The 24,186-nt window shown below is 42.9% G+C and overlaps 1 protein-coding gene across 1 annotated transcript in view; it reads right to left on the reverse strand.

Annotated features, from left to right (window-relative positions):
* Positions 1-24,186, reverse strand: part of rtbdn (retbindin) — a 78,158-nt gene that overhangs the window by 5,748 nt on the left and 48,224 nt on the right. Inside the window, exons 4-5 of the mRNA XM_072248119.1 lie at positions 22,822-22,950; positions 20,586-20,697 (exon numbers count right to left, since the gene is read on the reverse strand). Coding sequence (XP_072104220.1) covers positions 20,586-20,697; positions 22,822-22,950 — 241 coding nt within the window. The remainder of the gene's footprint in view (positions 1-20,585; positions 20,698-22,821; positions 22,951-24,186) is intronic.

A 24,186-nucleotide genomic window follows, 5' to 3' on the forward strand; every position in this document is an offset into this window, starting at 1 on the left:
ACTGGGGCATCTTCTGGGGGAGGTACGATCTGTACAAAAAGGATGGGTTACACCTGAACCCAAAGGGGTCCAATATCCTAGTGGGCACATTTAACAGAGCTGTTAGGGAGGGTTTAAACGAATTTGGCAGGGGGGTGGGAACCGGAGCGATAGGGCTGAGGAAGGGGAAAACAGAAATAAATCAAAGATAGTGTGCAACAGAGACGATAGAAAGCTCAGGCAGGAGATGAGGCATAATCACAGCCAGTGGGATAAGTTACAGGGCAAAAGAGGGGTGGTGCAGTTAAAACAAAAAGCAACAAAGACTGGATTGAAAGTGCATGCAGCATAAGAAATAAAATGGATGATCTTGAAATTCAGCTACAGATTGGCAAGTACTGTATGACATTGTGGCCATCTCTGAAACTTGGCTAAAGGATGACTGCCACTGGGAGCTGAATGTCCAAGGATATACGGTGTATCGGAAAGATAGGTTAGTAGGCAGAGGGGGTGGTGTGGCCTTGTGTATAATACTAAATCATTAGAAAGGGATGACATAGGATCAGAAGGTGTGGAGTCTCTATGGGTTGAGTTAAGAAATGGCAAGGGTAAAAGGACACTAATGGCGGTTGTATACAGGCCTCCAAACAGCAGCCGGAATGTGGATTATGATTTACAGCAGGAGATAGAAAAGGTGTGTCAGAAGGGCAATGTCATAATAATCGTTGAGGATTTCAACATGAAAGTGGATTGGGAAAACCAGGCCAGTACTGGACCTCAAGAGAGAATTTATAGAATGTCTAAGGGATGGCTTTTTAGAACAGCTTGTTGTTGAGCCCACTAGGGGATTGGCTGTTGTACAATGATCTGGAGGTGATAAGAGAGCTTAAGGTTAAGGAACGCTTAGGGAACAGTGATCACAATATGATCGAGTTCACTTTGAAATTTGAGAAGGAGAAGCTAAATTCCAATGTGTCAGTATTTCAGTGGAATAAAGGAAATTACAATGGCATGAGAGAGGAACTGGCCAAGAATGACTGGAATGGGACACTAGCAGAAAGGACAGCAGAGCAGCCATGGCTGGAGTTTCTGCGAAAAATGAGGGAAGTGCAAGACAGGTATATTCCAAATAAGAAGAAATTTTCTAATGGAAGAAGGACACTACCGTGGCTGACAAGTGAAGTCAGAGCCAAAGTAAAAGCAAAAGTACAAGGAAGCCAAAGTTAGTGGGAAGATAGAGGATTGGGAAGCTTTTAAAAACTGCTGAAGGAAACTAAAACGTCATTAGGAAGGAAAAGATGAATTATGAAAGGAAGCTGATGATGAATATCAAAGACGTTATGAAAAGCTTTTTTAAATATAGGGTAAAAGAGAGTTAAGAGTAGTTATAAGACCAATAGAAAATGACGCTGGAGATATTGTAATGAGAGGCGCAGAGATGGCAGAGGAACTGAATGCATGTTTTGCATCAGTCTTCGCAGTGGAAGATATCCCCAGTATACCAGACATTCATGAGTGTCTGGGAAGTGAAGTATGTGCAGTGAAAATTACGACTGAGAAAGTGCTCAGGAAGCCTAATGGTCTGAGGTGGATAAATCTCCTGGACCTGATGAAATGCACCCTCGAGTTTTGAAGGAAGTAGCTGGAGAGACTGTGGAGGCATTAGCAATGATCGTTCAAGAAACGAGGGATTCTGGCATTGTACCGGATGACTGGAAAATTGCAAATGTTACTCTGCTATTTAAGAAGGGTGGAAGGCAACAGAAAGGAAACTATAGACCCGTTAGCCTGACATCAGTGGTTGGGAAGTTGTTGGAATCGATTGTTAGGGATGAGAATACCTGGAGGTACATGACAAGGTAGGCCAAAGCCAGCATGGTTTCCTGAGAGGAAGATCCTGCCTAACCTACTGCAATTCTTTGAGGAAATTACAAGCAGGATAGACAAAGGAGATGCAGTAGGACGTGGTGTACTTGGATTGTCAGAAGGCCTTTGACAAGGTACCGCACATGAGGCTGCTTAGCAAGATAACAGCCCATGGAATTACAGGGGAGTTACTAGCATGGGTGGAGCATTGGCTGATTGGCAGAACACAGAGAGTGGGAATAAAGGGATCCTACTCTGGATGGCTGCCGGTTACCAGTGGAGTTCCACAGGGGTCGGTGTTGGGACCGCTGCTTTTTACGAAGCATGTCAATGATTTGGACTATGGGATTAATGAATTTGTGGCTAAATTTACCGATGATACAAAGATAGGTGGAGGAGCGGATAGTGTTGAGGAAACAGAGAGCCTGCAGAGAGACTAAGATAATTTAGGGCAATGGGCAAAGAAGTGGCAAATGAAATACAATGTTGGAAAGTGTATGGTCAAATACTTTGTTGGAAGAAATAAACAGGCAGACTATTATTTAGATGGGGGACAGAATTAAAAATGCAGAGATACAAAGCGACTTGGGAGTCCTTGTACAGGGTACCCTAAAGGTTAACTTCCAGGTTGAGTCGGTGGTGAAGAAGGCGAATGCAATGTTGGCATTCATTTCTACAGGTATAAAATATAAGAGCAGGGATGTGATGTTGAGGCTCTATAAGGCACTGGTGAGACCACACTTGGAGTATTATGTACAGTTTTGGGCTCCTTATTTTAGAAATGATATGCTGACTTTGGAGAGGGTTCAGAGAAGATTCACGAGAATGGTTCGCGGAATGAGAGGGTTACTGTATCAGGAATGTTTGGCAGCTCTTGGACTGTATTCCCTGGAGTTCTGGAGAGTGAGAGGGGACCTTATAGAAACATTCTGAATGTTAAAAGGCCTGAGCAGATTAGATATGGCTAAGTTATTTCCCATGGTAGGGGAGTCTAGGACAAGAGGGCACGAGTTCAGAAAAGCCTTAGCAAATTAGCACACTCCACACTGATCCCCTATTATTCATGCCCTTTTCATTGGTATATTCAGGTGCAAATTATTCATTTGCAACCTCACCCACATCCTCTGCCTCCAAACACGTTTCACCCTGTCCTTGAGTGGTCCTACCAGCTCTCTAGTTGTCCTCTTAATTTACGTATACAATGTCTTGTGATTCTTTTTTACACTGCTTGTGAGGAACTTTTCATGGCCCCTCCTGGCTTTCCTAATTCCCTTGCGTTCCTTTAGAGTCATAATCATACTATAGAGTCATAGAGCCCCATAGCACAAAACAGGCCCTTCAGCCCAACTAATCCATGCCAAACTATTAGTCTGCTTATACCCAACATTGTGGACCTGGACCATAGCCCTCCAATAAACCTCCCATTCACGTACTTATCCAAGCTTCTCTTAACTATTGAAATCGAATTCACATCCACCACTTCCGTGGGCAGCTCGTTTCACACTCTCAGTACCCTCTGAGAGAAGTTCTACCTCATGTTCCCCTTAAATATTTCACCTTCCACCTTTAACCTATGACCTTTAGTTCTAGTCTCACCCATCCTCAGGTAAAAGCCTGCCTGTATTTGCCCCTCATAATTTTGTATACCTCTATCAAATCTCCCCTCATTCTCCTACACCCCAGGGAATTAAGTACGAAACTATACAACCTTTTCTGGGGTCTTTACAATCTTCAATTTAACTAGTTTCCTAACCTAACAAGTGCTTCCTTTTTCTTCTTGACCAAGTTCACTGTCTCTCTTGACATCCAAGGTTCTCTTATCTTGTCCTTCGTTCTTACTGGAACATACCTGGCCTGTAGTCTTGTACAGTTGCTTTTCAAACACCCTCCATGTATCAGATGTGGTCTTGCCCAAAACCAGTTGTTCCCAAATAACTCTCCCTAGTTCCTGCCTGATGCTCTCATATTTTGCCCTACTCCATTTAATATTTCCCTGCAAGGTCATACATACCCTTGTCTATAGCTATCTTATTCTATCCAGTAGTTTGCTCCAGATTCCAGCACCAGAAGACTCCAGTGAGCTGGAAGTAAATGTGTTTAGAAATTTGATCATACGAAGGAACTGTTTTGCCATCAAACAATTAAAAGCTATTGTCTTGTGTTGGAATGTAATGTGTTAATGGTCATTTCCAGTTCACTTCACATCCTCCTGGAACCTTGACGGGTCCTTTCCAGTTCTGCCTCAATAGTGAAACTTCTGCGCAGGAGATGACGTCAGTCCATGAAATGAAGTACACCCTTGCCCTCAATCCACCTTTGGAATATTGCACGAGAAGGTGACCCACATTGGGCCTTCCCATGGCATTGGTATATTATTGTCAAATGTACCAAGGCTTGTCTTGCATAGTCTTTCTCAGCATGTGACAATAATGAACCAAAACCGCGGGAAAGTCCAACATAGTCCACCTTCTCCTGCATTACCGTCAAATATACATGTCCCTCCATAGATACACCTGATCCACTGAGCTCTACTGGTGCCTTTGTTGCCTGTGTTTCAGCTTGGCTGTTTGCTCCAGCCAAGTCCCATGCCTGACCCATCTTCTCCAAACCAGCTTTCCAACATTTCAGGTGATTCGACTGATAAAGAAGGGATCAAAGGGTCAGTTCAACCAAATGGTTCAAATTTGCTGATGGTACCACTGGTGTTGGCTAAATCCAAGTTGCTGACAAATCAGTATATATGAGGGAGATTGAGAATCTGGCCGTGTGGTGCCAGGGCAACAACCTCTCACACAATGTCAGCACGTCCAAGGAGCTGATTATTGACCTCAGGAGGAGGAAACCGGAGGTCCATGGGCCAGTTCTTATCAGGGAATCAGAGGTGGAGAGGGTCAGCAACGTTAAATTCCTCAGTGTCATTATTTCAGAGGATCTGTCCTGGCTCCAACACACAAGGGCCATTAGGAGGAAAGCACAGCAGCACCTCTGCTTAGAAGTTTGCAAAGAATCAGCATGTCATCTGAAACTTCGACAGACTTCTATACATGTGGTGGAGACTGTACTGACTGGTTGCATCACGGGCTGGTATGGAAACACCAATGCCCTTGAACAGAAAAACCTACAAAAAGTTGTGGATATGGCCCAGTCCATCACGGGTAAAGCCCTCTCCAACACTGAGCACATCTACACGTAACACTGTTGCAGGAAAGCAGCATCCATCATCAGGGACCCCCACCACCCAGGCCATGCGCTCTTTTTGTTGCTGCCTTGAGGAAGAATGTACAGGAACCTCAGGACTCTCATCACCAGGGTGATGAACATTTATTATCCCTCGACCATCAGGCTCTTGAACCAGAGGGGATGACTTTACTCAACTTCCCTTGTTCCATCACTGAACTGTTTCTGCAACCTAAATTTCTTTCAAGGATTCTTCATCTCATCTCGATACTTATTTATTCATTATTATTTCTTTTTTTTTCTTTTTGCATTTGCAGTTTGTCTTTTCACATTGCTTACTTTTCCGTCTTGTTGGAGGCAGTCTTTCATGATTCTATTGTGTTTCTTGTATTCACTGTGAGCCTTCTAGAAAATGAATCTCAGGCTTGTGTGTATTGTGACATATATCTACTTTGATAATAAATTTACTTTGGCTTCTCTTTTACAAAAACTGACTGTATTCCCTGCCAACCCGCAATCCAGCTCAAACTGGTCAACAATGCTGATACTCTTTTGACAATGGCCACTTTCCAATATCCAGTACCGGTTAGATAATTGCGTAAAGACCACAGACCAGATAAGGCTCACTGGTCAAGTAACCTCTGACTAATGCAACACACACAAAGTGCTAGAGGAAGTCAGCAGATCAGGCAGTATCTATGGACAGCAATAAGCAGCCAACGTTTCGGGCCAAGACCCTTCCGAGGACTCCTGGTGAAGTGTCTATGACTGAAAGGTCAACTGTTCATCCTATGCGAAGATGCTGCCTTATGCTGAGTTGCTTCAGCATGTTGTGGTATATTGCTTTGGATTTCCAGCTGCTGCAGAATCTGTTGCATTTATGAACTTCCAACTAATGCTGGCTTCATTTTTGTACTCCAACATGCATTAAGATCACTGCAGTAGAGAGAATACGAAGAGGATAAAGATAGCAAATTTGTTCAAACAGGAAGAAAATGTGTTGATCTTTATGATTTTATTACCAAGGTGACCTGTCCAACAGATCACGGTGAGGAGTTCAATCTTCCTGACAACTACTCAGCACTGGCAGCTACGTTCCCATAAATTTCCAGCCGGCTGCAGAATTTTTCCCTGAAGCCCAGCATCCTCAAAAAGCTGAAGCTTATTAATGTGACATAATTCACGGTCATCTGTGGCTATGTGTCATGCCACAATCCTTCAGCAGGCTGATCACACAATCCTCAGTCAGTCGGAATTGGGGCTGATGTGAATCCCTACTGCCGATGGAGCAGAGCGTTGGTTGAATGGGAGCTTGGCCCACAAATATGCAGAAAAGCAATGAAGTCTCCCCACACATCGACATGAATGCTTCGCTAGTAGTGACCATAATGAACAAAAACTTAATGCTACTACTACGTCGACTCAGGCCTAGGGGGCCGGCGTCGGGCACGATGACGGACTCTCCACTTCGCTCTCTCCCTCATGAGTTTCATGAATTGCTATAAAACTCGATTAATTGACGAATGGGAGGATACCTCCCTGATTCACTCCATGTCACTCTTTTGATTAAAGATACAGATTAGCTTTATTTGTCACTTGTACATTGAACCATACAGTGAAAACCAAATTGGCGAAGATTGCGCTGGATAGACCACAAGTGTCGCAACGCTTCTAGTGCCATCATAGCATGCCCAGAACCCACCGACCCTAACCCACATGTCCTTGCAATGTAGGAGGAACCTGGAGCACCCAAATATCATGGGGACAATGTACAAACGCCTTGCGGGCAGCGGCAAGATCAGTGATCATTGGCACTGTAAGACCACTGTACTAGCCACTGTACTGCTGTGTTGCCCTACTGGAACTCACCCCGAATGGGTTGTGAATCCCATCTCCAAAATGGAACAAAAGGACACAATTTTAAGACGGTTACTAATGGGCCACTGATGCACCTGGACGAATTTTAGAAGTCCATAATCACAAGAGATCTAGAGCAACACACACAAGGCACCCATCAGGCCCTTGACTACCATCAAGCACTCACTTGTACTAATCCTACAATATTCTGGTTTTGTTAGTCATGGAGCAACACAGCACAGATACGGGCCCTTCAACACAGTGCCCACTGTCCACCAAGCTAGTCTCAATTTCCTATATTTGCTTCATGTTCCTCCAGCTCCCTTCCCTCCTTGTGCTTATCCAAGTGCTTCCTAAATTGTACCTATTCAGCCACTGCCTCTGGCAGCTCGTTCCCTATACTCAGCAACCTCGGTGTGAAAATGTTGCCCCTCAGGTCCCTTTGAAATCTTTCCCCTCTCCCTAAATCTATGCTCCCTAGTTTTGTACTCTGCTACCCTGGGGAGAAGTCTGTTACTATCTCCTACATCCTCAGGAATAAATACCTAGCCTGGGTAACCTCTCCAAATGACTCAAGCCCTATAGTCCTGTCAAGTCTTAAAGTTAGTTAAAATAATGAGTGTTAAACTGCACTCTTTCCACTTTAACCTCGTCTTTCCTATAACAGGGAAAGTGTACACAGTACTCTGAGTGCACTGGCAGCTTGTTCCTCACTCTCACTACTCTGAGTGAAGACTTTTCCCTCATGTTCCTCTTAAACGTGGCTGTACAACTGCAACACAATGTCCCAATTCCTATATTTAGCGCCCTGACTGATGAAGCCTAGCATGCTAAACAGATTCTTCATCCATCATCCTTTTTACCCGTGACACCAATGTCACTATACACTTAGAGCCCTTGGTCCTTCTGTTCCATTATACTCCCTAGCGTCCTACCATTCACTATCATTGAGCCATAGAACACAGAAACAGGCCCTTCAGCCCATCTAGTCTGTGCTGAGCCGCATCAATCTGCACATAAACCATACCCTTGCCCATCCATGTACCTATCCAAATTTCTCTTAAATGTTGAAATGGAACTTGCATCTACCACTTGCGCTCGCAGTTCATTCCACACTTGCACCACCCTGAGTGAAGACGTTCCCCGTCATGTTTCCCTTAAATAACCATTTCACCTTTCACCCTTAACCCATAACCCTTAGTTGTAGCCTCACTCAACCTCAGTGGAAAAAGCCTGCATGCATTTGCCCTATCTATGCCCCTCATAATTTTATATACCTCTGTCTAAGCTCCCCTCAATCTTCTACATTCCAGGGAATAATGTTCTAAATTATTCAACCTTTACCTAGAATTCAGGACCTCAAGTACCAGCAACGTCTTTGTAAATTTTCTCTGCGTTCTTTAATCTTATTGACATCTTTCCTGTAGGTAGGTGACCAAAACTGTATGAAATACTCCAAAGTAGGCCTCACCAATGCCTTATACAATTTCAATATAACATCCCACCTCCTGTCCTCAGTATATTATTTATGAGGGCCAATGTGCCAAAAGCCTTCTTTACTATCCTATGTATATGTGATGCCAATTTCAAGGAATTATGGATCTATATTCCGAGATCTATGTGTTCTATCACATTCCTCAGTGCCTTACTGCTCACTGTATAATACCTACCCAGGTTTGTCCTCCCAAAGTGCAACACCTCAGACTTGACTGCATTAAATTCCAGCTGCCATTTTTCCAGCTTGTTCGGATCCCGTTACATATTTTGATAGTCTTCCTTGCTGTCCACTACACCCCCAATTTGGGTGTCATTTGCAAATTTGCTGATCCAGCTGACCACATTATCATCTAGATCATCGATATAGATGACAAACAATGGGCCCAGCACTGATCCCTGCAGCACTCCACTAGTCACAGGCCTCCAGTCAGAGAGGCAATCATTTACAACCACTTCTGGCTTCTTTCGCAATTCTGGGCAAGGCTTCTCACCCTCTGCATGCCACCTTGATTGAACAGAGGAGCACTTTTAGTAATAGACAACTGCGCTGCTGAAAAGAACGCAATACATCATTCTTACCCTTGGCCATTAGGCCCTATAATGAGTCAACCTGTAGCCGGGGAAGTGATAATCCCTCTCTGTTAGACTGCTTTTAACTTCTGTTTACCAGAGCTCTGTTTAAGCTTTGCTTAGCTCTGCTTACCACATCCTGCTATCACAGACACCCTGTGCAATACTACGAACACTTCTTGTCTGGACGGTGTGAATGTGCACCCATTACTGTATAAAAATTATGGTAGTCTTGCACTACCATCTTATCAGCGTGAACTTGTAAACCTTGTAAATCTTGTAACCTTTGACTTATAAATCTTGTATTTTTTTTAGTCCTGGGTATGACTCTGAACTGCAACCGGTGATGAGGCTCTGATTGGGGACTTCCAGAGCTTTGGGGAAAGTGGGGTTACCCCTTAGTCATTCATTGCTCCCAGGGCCGCTCTGACCTGGAACGGTAGCACCTGCAAGGGTTCCTGCTCAGGATATGAGCGAAGGCCAACAGCAGATCCGGCAGGTTCAGTAACTGAACTTATCCACCTTTTCCGTCATGAGCTAGGACCTCAAATGTCAACGGCTATAGTACAGGCAGATGAACATTTGGGAAGAGAAATGGCAATTTCTTCAGTTCGCCCAACGGTAGGCAATAGCAAACCACCGTTGCTGGATACTCGGTTTCCTAGAATCTATTTGCTAAGAAAACCATGGTCAAACTCACAATATGTGTCACACAACAACAGTGTCAAGAGGATCTTCAAGACAATTCTGAAGATGCCTCTCTCAGGGTTGATTCTGGGCAGCAGGGGATCTCCAACCGTCATCAAGCTACTGCTCATAAAATTCAGGTAACACAAAAGAAAATTATTGCCACTTGGAATGTAAGAACCCTACATCAAGCAGGAAGATTGAACAATGTGATAAATGAAATGGAAAGACTAAAGATTAACATCATGGGAATTAGCGAAGTTCATTGGACAGGTGCTGGAACATGTCAGAATAGAAAAAAAACACTAACTTATTCTTATGGAACATCCCATACTAATGAAGTAGGAATTCTTATGGATGAAAATATGGCAAAAAGTGTTTTAGGACATTGGGCAATATCAAAAAGAATGCTCCTTGTTAGATGCAGAGGACAACCATTTGATTTAGCAATTATACAGGTATATGCACCAACAACAGATAGAACAAATGAGGATATAGATAAAGAGCTTGAACAAGCAAAGAATGGATGCAAATCTCAAGATATTGTTATCGTTATGGGAGATCTAAATGCTAAAGTAGGACAAGGTACTGATGGAAATACCATAAGAAAATTCGGACTAGGTGAAAGAAATGAAAGAGGTGAGAAATGGGTAGAATGGTGCAAGATGACAAGGTGAATAATCATGTCATTATGAATACCCACTTTAAAAACCATCCAAGACACTTGTGGACCTGGAAGGGGGGAGGGAACGTCGACTCAGAGAGGCCTGTGTCAGGCATTCTCATGCCTTACAAGGCGCAGATTGGAAGTCTGTGGGGCGCAACTCCTCGCACAGACACTAGAGCACTGTGTGGTTAAGTACCTTGCTCAAGGACACAAACACGCTTCCACTGTTGAGGCTCGAACACTAGACGAACACTTTAACCACTTGGCCACGTGTCCATGTGGACCTGGAAAAGTCCAGGTGATAACACTAGCAATCGAATTGACTTTATTACTATAAACCAAAGAATTAGAAACTCAGTGACTCAGTGCAAAACATATACAGATGCAGACTATAATAGTGACCATAACCCAGTAGTATGTCATGTAAAAGTAAAACTTAAAAAACTAAAGAAGCAAAAACCTGAACAATCCCTTGACTACTTGCAATTAATTAAAGAAGAAAACTTAAGACAAAAATTTACAATTGAAGTATAGATTTCAAAGTCTAGAAATAGAATCTGTTGAAGATGATAGCAATCATGTAGAAATGAAATTTAACTCTAAAGGATGCCTTGGTAGAATCAGCAAAGTCAGTGATTCCTAAAAATGAAAAAAGCACAAAGAATAAATGGATGACAGATGAAATCAAAAATCTAATGGAAGAAAGGAGACGGAAGAAAGCAAATCCTATAGAGTATAAGTCCTTAGGTAAAAAAGTTAAAAGCTTATGTCAAAAAGCCAAAGAAGAATGGTTAAACCAGGAATGTGAACAAATAGAAAGAATCCCTATTACTGATCCAAAAAGGTTACATCAACAAATCAAGAATATCACCAGTAAAAAGCTCCTCTGTTCTTCAGGTGAATGTTTGAAAGCAAAGAACGGTACCATTATCATGGAAAAAGATGAGATTATGAACAGATGGACTGAGTATATTCAGGAATTGTTTGAAGACGATCGAGGCGAAAAACCAGAAATTAAGAAAAACATTGAAGGTATTTTAAAATCTGAAGTTCGTAATGCAATAAATAAGATGAAGAAAGGAAAGGCAGCAGGTCCTGATGAATTAGTAATAGAACAAATTATCGCCCTTGAAGATTATGGAATTGAAAAACTTACTGATTTAATCAATGACATTTATGAGACTGGAATTATACCAGAAGGGATGAAAAAAAATCAGTATTTATCACTGTTCCTAAGAAACCTGGAGCAATAGAATGTGAATTACATAGGACCATAAGTTTAATGAGTCATATCACCAAGATACTACTAAGAATTTTGATGACAAGAGCTAAAAGTAAGATACAAGCTGAAATAGGTAAAGAACAATGTGGTTTTGTGAAAGATAAAGGTACAAGAAACGCAATATTGATGTTAAGGATACTATCAGAACGAGCTATTCAAGTGCAAAAAGATTTGTTTATTTGTTTCATTGACTACACAAAAGCATTTAATAAAGTGAAGCACAACAAGTTATTTGAAATATTACGGAAAACTCTAGATCTATATTCAAAAGACCTCCGCCCAGTCAGAAATCTGTACTGGAAACAAACTGCCGCTGTAAGAATAGATGGAGAAGTGAGTCAGTTTACAAAAATCAAGAGAGGCGTTAGACAAGGGTGTGTTTTCTCCCCTGATTTATTTAATGTGTACAGTGAAACAATATTACAAAAAATAAGAGACATCTTGGGAATCAAAGTTGGTGGTGAAAACATCAGTAATTTCAGATATGCAGATGACACTGTGTTAATTGCAAGTACAGAGGAAGAACTACAAAACTTAATTGATATAATTGTTGAAGAAAGTGCAGAAATGGGTGACATCAGGTGGCAGGTGCGACATGGACATCAAAAGAAGAATAGGGATGACAAAAGACACCTTTATGAGAATGAAGAGTATACTGACCAATACTAAACTAGGCATGACAACCCACCTCAGAGTACTGAAATGTTACGTTTATCCAGTTATGTTACATGGCTCAGAATGTTGGACAATATCTAATAACATGAGGAAATGAATTGTAGCAGCAGAGATGTGGTTTTTGAGGAGGATGCAAAGAATATCATGGATGAAATGAATATCTAACGAGGATGTCATGAACAGAGAAAACACAAAAAGAGAAATAATGTATGAGATCATGAAAAGACAAATGATGATGGAGACAGCAGCCAGAGAACTGGAAATGAATCCCAATGAATTGATCCACTTGACCCGAAACAGGAGTGTGTGGGCCATGGTAGTCAAAGCTCAAACTGGGCATGGCACCTGATGATGATGATGCCTTTTTGTAAGGTAACTTTTTTTTTCTATTCTTTATTAATTCTCTTCTAATATTTGTATATCTGTGCACTTGTAATGTTACTGTGACACTGTAATTTCCTTTGGGATCAATAAAGTATCCCTAATATATATATAACCTATATATCCAGTTCCTTAGAATACCTTCCAGTAACTTCCCACTATTGATGTTGGGCTCACCAGTCTATAATTGGCAGGTTTATTCTTAGAGCCTTTCTGAAACAACGGAACATTAGCTATCCTCGAATCCTCTGGCATCTCACCCGTGGCTAAGGAGGTTTTAAATATCTCTGCTAGGACCCCTGCAATTTCTGCATAGCCTCCCACATGGTCCAACGGAACACATTGTCGCGCCCCGAGGATTTATCCACCCTAATTTGCCTCAAGACAGCACACAGCTGTAATCTGTACAGGATCCATAACCTCGCTGCTGCATTACCTCTCATCTGCCGACTCTGCCTCCCTCTCCTGAGTAAATACCGATGCAAAAAAATCCATTTAACGCTCCCCTATCTCTTTCGTTCCATGCATATATTACCATTCTGATCTTCCAGAGGACCAATGTTATCCCTTGCTATCCTTTTGCTCTTAATATATCTGTAGAAGCCCTTAGGATTGAACACCGCCATGACATTTTCCCTGACTTGTAGTGCCGCACCTCCCCCTTTAATCCCTCCAGCTCTGTCACGTCTAAAACAATGGAACTTCAGAACACAACTTCCAGTCCTGCCCCCTCCGGCAACCAAATCTCACTAATACTACACCATCATAATTCCACTTGCTGATCCATGCTCTAAGCTTGTCCTCCTTTCCTACAATACTCCTTGCAATGAAATATATGCAGCTCAGAATATTAGTCCCCCAATGCTCGACCTTTTGATTCATGACTTCGTCGGTAGGCTTAACAACATCTTTCTCCACAGCCACGCCACTATCTGTTCTGGCTCTCCAGTTCTCAACCCCCTGCAACTCTAGTTTAAATCACTCTCCTCCTCCCCCCGCAACATGTGGATCATGACCTCTGACTGCCCACCCTCCCAGTTAAGAATTCTGTGGAGTCGATCCAAGATATCCCTGACTCTGGAACCTGGGAGGCAACAGACCATCCAGGAATCTTGTTCTCGTCCGCAGAACCTCCTTTCTGTCAGCCTAACCAATAAAGCTCACCTCTTCTCCCCCTTGCCTGCTGTAGCACAAACCCAGACTCAAGTGCCAGAGACCTGACTGCTGTGGCTTTTCTCTGCTGGGCCATCCACCCCAATGGTATCCAAAAGTGATATACCTGTTGTTGAGGGAACGTCCACAGGGCTACTCTGCACTGGCTGTCTATTCCTGACAGTCACCCAAGGTGTTTCCTGCCCCTTGCATGCAACTACTTCCCTGTTTGTCCTGTGTATCAATCCCTCACCTCCCAAATGATCTGGAGCTCATGCAGTTGCAGCTCCAACTCCTTAACGTGGTCTGCAGCACAAGAGGATGCACTTCTTGTGGGTGTGGTCATCCGAGACTCCCTGCCTTCCCACATCCCACAAGAGCATTCCAGTATCCTGTCTAGCATCCCCACTGCTTTAAATGTGCAATAAGCAAGAAATAAACAATAAATAACAAAAAACAAGTCTGAAGTCTTGATGAGCCAAAGCCTCAACTCTCCACTCCAATACTGGCCCACTCAAACAATGGCCGATCCACTTAAATCTAACTTCTTTTTATTGGTGCTTGCCAAGTGCCTAATTATATACAATCTAATGTCCCCTTGAGAACTGAGGTTCACAAGAAGTGCCAACTGCCCCCAGTCGCTTCTTTTAAACTCTACCCCTTCGGTGTCTCCTCCGGATTGTGGCATGCAAAATATACAAGTCCTATGCTAGATTGACTGTCCAAAATTATTCACCTCACTCCGGTCTGTATAGAAATCCACTTGGCATACTCAGCCCACTTCCCCAACTAATAAAGCTCCCCCTGTAATTTTTAGCAATCTCCTTCACTTTCAACAGTACCTCCTAACTTTATGTCTGCTGCAAATTTACTGATTTTCTTCTGTGCATTTGCAACCATATCATTTATATAAATAAAAAATAAGAATGATCCTAACATAGCACTAGTCATTGGCCTCCACGCCGAGAAACAACTTTCAACCACTACCCTTTGCTTCCTACCTCCGAGCCAATTTTGAATCCACCTATTCTCTCACATACCCATCAATTTACCCTAGTTTCTATCAAGCATAAAGAAAAGCCACATGTCTTTGGGATGTGGGAAGGAACCTGAGGGAAAGTTAAGCAGAATATTGGAAATTTTATACAGACACCAGTAAATGGGATTATTGTGAGTAGGTACCAGGGGTAGCGTGGATCTGGTGGGCTGAACAGCCCATTTCTATGTGTTGCTTCTCACTGCAGTTCTTTCCAAAACATTGAAAACATCATACGCTCTATTTCAATGGTGTTTGAAACCCATCAGTCTCAGTACTCGCTTAAGACTGATAATTTGTAAAAACCCTGTTTCCAATGCTATCCGTTTGCTTGTCGTTCAGCTATGCCTGCATAACACATTTCTCTGAACTCAGCTTGCTGGCAGCAACTTTGCTATTTATTTAAAAGAAAGGACTTGGATGGCCTCAGCCTGCCCCCAATGTCCTTCAGAGCAAATGAATTACTTTGGAATGTTGTCAGTGTCGTCAAGTGAGCAAGTACGGTGGCCAATTTATGCTGCAAGGGAAGAGAGATGAATGGTAAATTAAATTGTTTTGTAAGAGCATTCAAGGGGAAAATGTTTATCAGGCCACTGGGAGAATACCCCCATTCTGTTGCGAATCATTCCATGGGAACTTGTATGGCCCCTGAGATAGACCAAGCTCTAAATGGTAATAGCAGCAATCGCCTGTTCTGTGTTGACAACTCAAACAAGGTCATATACTCACATCCTGGAAGGGGGCTCAGCCCTTTCTCATCAGTGAGGAGCTACAGGAGCCTGCGGACTTGCACTCAAGTGCTTCTTTCCCTCTGCTAGATTTCTGAATGGCTCTTGAACTCATCATTGCTTTTCCTCTTTTACCTGTTCCACCTTTCCTTCTACCTGGTAGCAATTTTTATGTCTGAGTCACCAAACAATAAATTTCACAACATGTCAGTAATAACAAGTCTGATTCTGGCTCCCTTTCAGCTCACAGGTGGGGGAATGGTTCTACCGAACAAACCAAATGAAAAGGGATCAAGAGGAACATGTTACAATGTGGCAGATGAAGGTACATGTAAACTGACTTCTGACAAAACTTAGCTTAACTGGGATGGTACGTACCCATGGGGTATGTGCTTACTGGAGCCTTAGCCCCGTAAGTGACTCAAATCGCCCTCTGCTGCTGTTCCATTTCAAGCATCGGGTATCGAGGGTACACAAAAGGCTGCTTCTGCTGTATCAGATAATGACGACAAACGAGGGGTTTTCTAGCACAGAGCACAGCAGAACTCTGTATAGCACATGGAGATCCTTGGTGACGCTGGACTTGCAGATTTACTGGACTGTTGGATACCATTCCAACTCAGTTTAAGCAGTCTGCAGTAACGCTCCAGAAAATCCAGTAGGTTTAGAGGAAAACCAGCCGATGTAACCAAGAGAGATTAAAGGAAATGCGTGAGCCAGGGTCCCAGCGAGGGTGGCGGGCATCATGGGCACCAGGGTCCCAGCAAGGCTGGCGGGCATTGCGGGTGCCAGGGTCCCAGCGAGGGTGGCGGGCATCGCGGGTGCCAGAGTCCCAGGAAGATGATGGAGAACGCAGAAATAAGGGCAATGGTGAGTGGCAGAGGACCAAGGGAAATGTCATTTGATGCCTAACCATAGATATCCCAAAGGTTGGACTGTGAATTACCGAGTTCTCCAGTAGATTGATTAATCTACCTATAACTTAAAATCAATATCCTTTACTATAGTAGAATCATACTGTAGAATTGTAATGGTACAGAAGGGGACCAGTTTGCCCATCAACTCTGTGATAGTTCCCAGCTGAGCCATCTGTCCAGTCTCATTCCCTCCCACCCTTTCCCCAAAGCTCTGCCCATTATTTCCCCTCAAGAATCTATCCAATTCTTTCAGAAGTTCTGATTATGCTCCATCGATCTTATTTGAAGCGAAGGTTAGGATTTAATGACACTGCAAAATGGGAATCTAATGGCAAAGGTGAAATGAAATCATTAAACGATCTGAATTAGGAAAACAGGATCATATCCATGATATTTCAGGTATCATGGTCCTCTTAACTTTCTGCATTAGAAGTGTCTTTGGCACTTTAAATTCCATTCCAAGGACTTGAGCGTTACTAATCTAGACTTACTCACTAGTGCAATGTCAGAGCAGTGTCCCATTAGTTTTCAGATGAGGATTAAAGCTAGATACTTTCTCCTCTTTGTAATGGATGAGAAAGATACTTATGAAAATACTCTGAAAGCGTGGGTTTCCCCTGCGTGCTCCAGTTTCTCCCACATCCCAAGTCCGGGTTAGGGTTAGTGAGTTGTGGGCAAGCTACACTCGTGCTGGAAACATGGCGACACTAATAGGCTGCCCCTGGCACATCCTCAGACTGTGCTGGTTAAAAACACCAGTAGCACATTTCACTGCATTTTCAGCACAGAGTAGATGGCCGAAGGGCCTACTTCTGTGTTTTAATGTTCTATTACTCTAATGCAGGTGGGTTCTGCCAGGTGTCCTAGAAATATTAACACATGAGATTCTGCAGATGCACGAAATCTTGAACAACACATACACACGCGCGATGCTGAGGAACTCAGCAACTCAAACTGCAGCAATGGAGAAGAATAAACCATTTATCTCCCTCCAGCAATCCTGCCTGACTTGCTAAGTTCCCCAGCGTTTTGTGTGTGTTGTATGTAGATTCAATGCCAGTACATTATCACAAAAATGAGCACTGTACTTCAGAATAATTTATCAGTTATAAAGTGCCTAATAGGTTCTGAAAGAATGTGAAAAGCCCTACATAAAAATATTATTTCTGCTATCTCATTATTCTTGACATGTTATAATCATGAGGGCAGAAGAAAATTAGAGAGAGAGCGAGACAGACAGAGAGACAGAGCGAGACAGAGACACACGGACACAGTGAGAGAGACACACACCCACACACATAGTGAGAGAAAGAGTGTGTGAGAGAGAGAGAGAAAGACAGAATGTGAGAGAGAGAGACAGTGCGAGAGAGAGAGTGTGATCAGACATAATAGGAAGTAGACAGGAATCACAATTGCAGAACTCTGAGATGCGGAGGAATCTAAGCAACCTGATAAATGATTTGCATAATTAATAGTATTAAGAAGCAGAAAACTAGCAACATGTTATCATGGATTTCTTGAGGAACTAAGTACAAAAATGAAGATGGTATCATTCAGTTACATAGGCCATGTGGTGACATCACGTAAATAACTGCGTAGAGTATTGGTCTCCAAATGCTTTGGATAAAGTTCATGAAAGGTTTATTGGACTTTTCATGGAGTGGGCAGGTCGTCCTATGAAAAAGGGTTGAACAGGCTAGCTTTGTATCTACTGGAGATTAGAAGTGTGGGGTTAGGATGGAAACATTTAACATCCTGAAGAGTCTTTACTAATTAAAATGGAGAATGAACATCTATACACAGGAGGTTATTGTTTAAAAATAAGGGGGCACATTTAAGGCAGAGGTGAGGGAACATTTTTCTCTAAGAATTTTGACTTTGGCATGTTGGTGTCCCTAGGAATACTGGAAAAACTTAGCAGGATGGGCAGCAATCTGTGGAAAGAGACTCAGAGTTAACATTTCAGTTTGATGATTGAGGAAAAATGGAGGAAAGAATTTTTTTGGGTAGTCAAGGCAGGATACAACAAAGAGAAGGCATGTGTTAGGGTGGACAGCAATGAGATTAAGTGATGAAAAATTACCACTTTTCACTGTTCTGTCCTTCATCTTATCGCAGATACTCCCTTTTGCTCTCTGTGATGCTGCTTTCCTCTTCACTGTTACCTCAACCTTTCCCAGTCCTGATCACAAACATGAAAATTCCTCCGTGGACGCCAACTTACCTGCCGAGTATTTCAGACATCCCACATCTACTGCATTGTTGCTTTTTAAATAGCATCGTGTACAGATAAAGCAGCAATGAATATTTAGAAGGTGAAATTTACCAGTGGGTAAATTTCCTCTCTTACTCTCTCAGTAGATAATGTGATTTGACATGTCTTTGCAGATGAATCGGAATTTCAAAATTGTTGTGTTGAAGCTCAAGGGCATGTGAATGAACGATGTAGGCACTGCTTTTCACTTCTCCCTATCCGTTTGGTCTTTCCATGGCATGAACTCCATGCTCACAAGAGCAGAGTCAACTTGTGATCCTTTAGCTCCTCAGTTACCTGAAAGAACCCTCAACAGGCTTGGTGTTAACCATTTCCTCGATGGTGAATCATTAAACTTGTTCAGAGTAACACACACAAAATGAAGATGATGAAAGGTCTCAGCCTGAAGGGTCGACTATTTATTCCTCTCCATACTCGCTGCCTGACCTGCTGAGTTCCTCCAGCATCTTGTGTGTGTTACTCTGGATTTCCAGCATCTGCAGAATCTCTTGTGCTTATTACAGTGGTTCACTTTTCTTTTTACCAGCATGCCACTGATAAGTCATTAAGTTCAACAGCGCAGAAAGGGGCCTCTGGACTGACCGTGTGCACAAGAATATTTTTTTGTCCAGATACACAAATCCTATCTGCCCACATTAGAGAGGTACTCTTCTATCCCCTGCCTATCTCTGTCTGCTTAAACCGCTCTTAGGGTTGTTAACACAACCGACACATTCCACTGTATGTTTTGATGTACACATGATAAAATAAACTTGAATCTTAAATGTAGTATCTACTTCTATTTGCATTCACCGCGCTTTCTAAATATCAACCACTTTCTGTTATTAAAAAAAACACCTCAGATTCCTCTTAAAACGCCTTCCTGATACCTTAAACCTAAAAGTCATCTTGTTCTTCACACTCTTACATTGGAAAACTTACTTGACTATCTATCCTGCCTATGCAAAACATATTTATACATGATTCCATCAAGTCACGCCTCAGCCCCCTTTTGTTCCCATAACTAAAGTCCTCCAACCCAGACATCATCCTGGCTCATCTCCTCTGCACCCCCTCCAGTGTAATCACATTCTTTCTATTTTTGTGGCAACCAGGACTTCACTCAATTTTCCCAAGTGCAGCCTAGCCAATGGTTTGTAAAATACAGCTGCAGTTAAATTTTGTTGCTTAACAGGATTGCTTGTGGGGCATTTTGGCCCCTTCAGTGTATGTGGAATAACACCCAGACCAGAGTGAGGGAAAGTGGCAGATTTACCCCTCAAAGGAGAATAGAAAATCAAATGGGTTTTAATGATGGTCTTGTCGAATTATGACCTCAGAAATACTTACTAGTTTTTTTTATTAACACAATTTAAATTAAACATCTATCTGGAGGGGCTTGAATTTATGTCTCTGAATTAATAGTCTGCTATCCTTAAATACCCAATACATCAAATACTTTCAAATTTATCTGTATAGAAAAGTATAGTCATTAACTCATGCAGCATCAAGATTCCCACATGACAAGCCTTTCCCAGTGCAGAAAGCAATGAAAAGTTTTGCTAACTGTTGCTTCCTCAATGAACTACATAGTTTGTCTTTGCCACTATGGAGGCCATCTTGTGAAAACCCAGAACACATAAGAAGATAGGCAACCTTTGATTTGTTGTCTTTGGTTGCAGATGCAATATTGGATGGTGCATCAGGTGAGCTGCCTGCTCTGACAATGCAGCTTTGTACAGGATGACAAGATGATGTAGTGAGGCATACAGCAGGGTTCAATCCCACTAATGGAGCCAAACAGACAAAGTGTATTAATGATAATGGTTGATGCACTTCCAGGAATTCTATCATTCCTACCTTACTAAAAGGAATACATTCTGAGGTACAGTTGGTCTCAGTGGCATTTGATGACCATAAGCCAGAATTCCAGTTCCTAGTGCAGGTCAGATCATTCTTGCAAGCTTTGTACCTGGAGGAGGAGAGGACAACTGCTTTAGTAGGGAGATCTGAACTGTACACAAAATTCTGCATGTGGTCTTGCTAATGCCCTATATGTTTAGAAAAGCTATCACTATTCTTGTACTCAAATCTTCTTGTAATAAAGGCCAACATAATGCTGGGTTTGCGCTACCTGCATATTAAGTTTCAGTGATAGGTATTGTTACGTACCACGTAACTGGGTTGCCAAACCAGCAGAAATGGACCAGTTAATTGGAGTCTGGATTACTGGAACTAAGAAAGTTTTATTAAAGAAATAAGTAACACAGTACTCTAATCAAAAGGATATAAATGCAACAGTTTAGCAATGATAAAACACACATGTACACAGAACTAGGATAATAGGATCAATCAAGCTCTATCACAGTCTAGGGGTAAATGATCAGTTTCAAGTGACGCAAAGTGCAGTTCAATTGAGTTCAGTTCAGTTCGCAGTAATTGCTGTTGTGCCGTTGGGGCGGGGAGAAAAGAGAGGGCGAAAGCGAATGAACATTCAAAACAGATTCCAAACAGACCTTCGATATTCCTCGCAGTTAGCTTTCGGGCGAGCCCTTTGTAATGTCTTCTGAGGTCACCGACTGTGACCCCTCCATTCCAGATACGATCGTTCTTCTGCGGTGAACCCGGCACCCAGGCAAGGGCGGACACACACACAAGGTTCCCGCCCGACCATATATTTCCACCCTGTGCGTCTATGACTGGTCCCGCGACCAGACCTCCAAAACTCCCACCAACTTGTGGGGGCACACCGCTTCCAGGGTCTCGTTACCTCATGGTTTCGTGTGTCTGTTGCCTTAGCGAACCTGTCCCTTTTTATCCCCCTGCTGGGGTATCGCCTGTCCATCAAACTTCAAACAGTTCAGAGTTCAAAGCCATCGGTCTCTGACAATACTCGGAACTGTCTCTCCTTTTCGTTAATCCCTCTCGTCTCTCATTAACATTTCTGAATGTTCCCCCATTGTTCTCTTATTGGCATCAATCTTCTGATAATTTGGTCTGTCGTCACAGTATACAAAGAAAACAGGTCCCTCGAAACACTAATGCCTTTCAATCTCTGGATTTTCACTTTTTCAATCAAAATGGATGACCTTACATTTTTCAACGATATTCCACCTATCATGTCCTTGCCCATTCACTGTAGCCTTACCATGAGTGACATTCCTGCAAAATTATTTTAAAACGAGTTAAACAATATCACAAGTACTGGCCAGTGACTCAGGTGTGATCTAGTGAGTCTGATTTTACAAGAGTGCTTTTTCTGGTGGATGCTCTCTGGTCAATGAATTTATTTGCCCATCCTGGACACAAGTGGGTAGCTCAGATCCATCTACCCTGCTGAACCTTTCCCAAATGGCCTTTAGATTTTGTGTTGGAAAGCCTCTTGACTTTTGGAAGCACATTGGTCAAGATGGGCTTTACTTCACCCATCGGTGAATTTTAAGCCAACTGGCAAAAATGAAATAAGTGAAAATGCAAAAATTACAATAATCTGGAATGCGTCACCTGAAGGAGCAGCAAGAGAATCTTCAGCAGTAACTTTGAAGAGGTAATTAGATGGATATCATTAAATGATCATCATCATCCCCACAATTAAGCACATCTTCCAAAGGCATGACCTCCCAACGGCTGCATTCATCATTAAGGACCTCCACCACCCCCAATATGCCCTCTTCTCATTACTGCCATCAGACTTCTGAATGGTCCATGAAGACTAACTCAGTATTCTTTTTGCACTACTTACTTCTATATATTTTTCTTATTGTAACTTACAGTAATTCATGTATTGCACTGTACTGCTGCTGCAAAAGGACAAATTTCATGACACATGTCAGTGGAAGTTGGTGAGATTGCAGTGACAGGACAGGATGGAAATGGGCAATTAAATCATTCTTTCAAAGAGCCAGCACTGACTGACTGGACCCCGTCTGTGCTGCAACATGTGCAGGGATAGTGAGATATCAGGCTGAGGACCATTGTGAAAGTCCACCTGGTCTCTGATCGGTTCTCATAAACGTTGAAATTCCGGTCATAAGATATTGGTGATGGACTCAACTTCTCTGTCTCTGAAAAGCTTCACGAGCCTTGATCTACTTACCATTGGCCACAGAAGCCGTGGCAGAGAGGTACGTTCAGAAGGTGACTGGAAAGAGGCGGATTTGCCCAAACTGTGGTGTCCGGGGAGCAGTGGTAGAAACACGACAGCTGCTTGAAGAACTGCTCGCATCTAGAGAGAAGGAAGATCCAGTAACATAGTGAAGCAACTACCCGGCCCGCTAACAGCAGTTTGTCATGTGCCCTGACATTAATGACAGTGCCCCACCCACCAATTTCTGCTCTGACTTAATGGAGATGGTTTTATCCTGATAGAGCAACCTCACCTGAAACTTTCCCATTGGCACAATGGATGTGGTGCCTCTGGACCATCAATCTAGAGTCCCAGAGTGTTAATCGAGAAACATCGATTCTTTGCCAGCTGTCACTTTAAATTCAGCTAATCGAGCCGCCCAGACAGACCATGCCATTTAGAAGTACTGTACATCATTCAGTAGTAAAAGAAAATGGATCGAGAGACGCAGCAAAGTGATGACGGCGCTAAATGGCAACTCCTTTGCTTGCCTCTTCGGTAACAGCTCTATTTCTATCTTTGATATCTCTTTTTTCACCCCTTTTCAGGGTTCTTTTGAAGACCCCGATCTGGAGTTACACTCTGACTTCGGTTCTTTGTGGGAATGGTACCAGCTTTCAGGGCTTCACGACCGGCCACTTTTTGGTACCCCAAGGACGCGGCCTGGAAGACTAGTGCACCTTCAGGGTGCTGGATTTTCTTGGCTCCGGAGATGGGCTGATTGAAGGCCCGTGCCCCTGACTGAGGTGTTGTAGGAGAACACGGAACGTTGGGAGCAGCGGGTTAGCTGCCGTGGGTTGTGTGTCCAGAGACCTGAGCCTTTTTGGGGCTGACTCTCTGTCTGGCCTAGAGCTCAGAAAAAGCGACGCAACGGACTTTTAATATCATAAACCCCCGAGTTGTTTGTTATGTTTCTCCCCTCGCTGTGAAACGGGAACATCTCTTTTTCCCTTATTAGAGGGAGAGAGAGAGAGAGAGAGAGAGAGACCCGGTATGTCGAATTACCGGGTGATCGAGTAGTCTTTGGGGTACTGCAAGTCTGTGTCTTTATTGATGCTTTGCTGCATGTTTCAGTGCTCGGTGGAGGGTGCAGATGCTTTTTTCCTGGGGGGGGGGGAGGGAGGGCCGTTGCTTTGCTGCTGCTTGTGCATGGGAGGGGGGAGTTGGAAGGGCTTTGGGGCTCTAACATTTAACTGTCATTCATTCTTTGGGGCATTCCTCTGTTTTCATGGATGTATGCAAAGAAAAAGAATTTCAGGATGATTATTGTATATATTTCTCTGACATGAAATGTAACTATTGAAGCCTATTGAAAGCAAATTATTGTGTAGCAAC

The sequence above is a fragment of the Mobula birostris genome, chromosome 32, assembly GCF_030028105.1.
Source record: "Mobula birostris isolate sMobBir1 chromosome 32, sMobBir1.hap1, whole genome shotgun sequence".
Lineage (NCBI taxonomy): Eukaryota > Metazoa > Chordata > Chondrichthyes > Myliobatiformes > Myliobatidae > Mobula > Mobula birostris.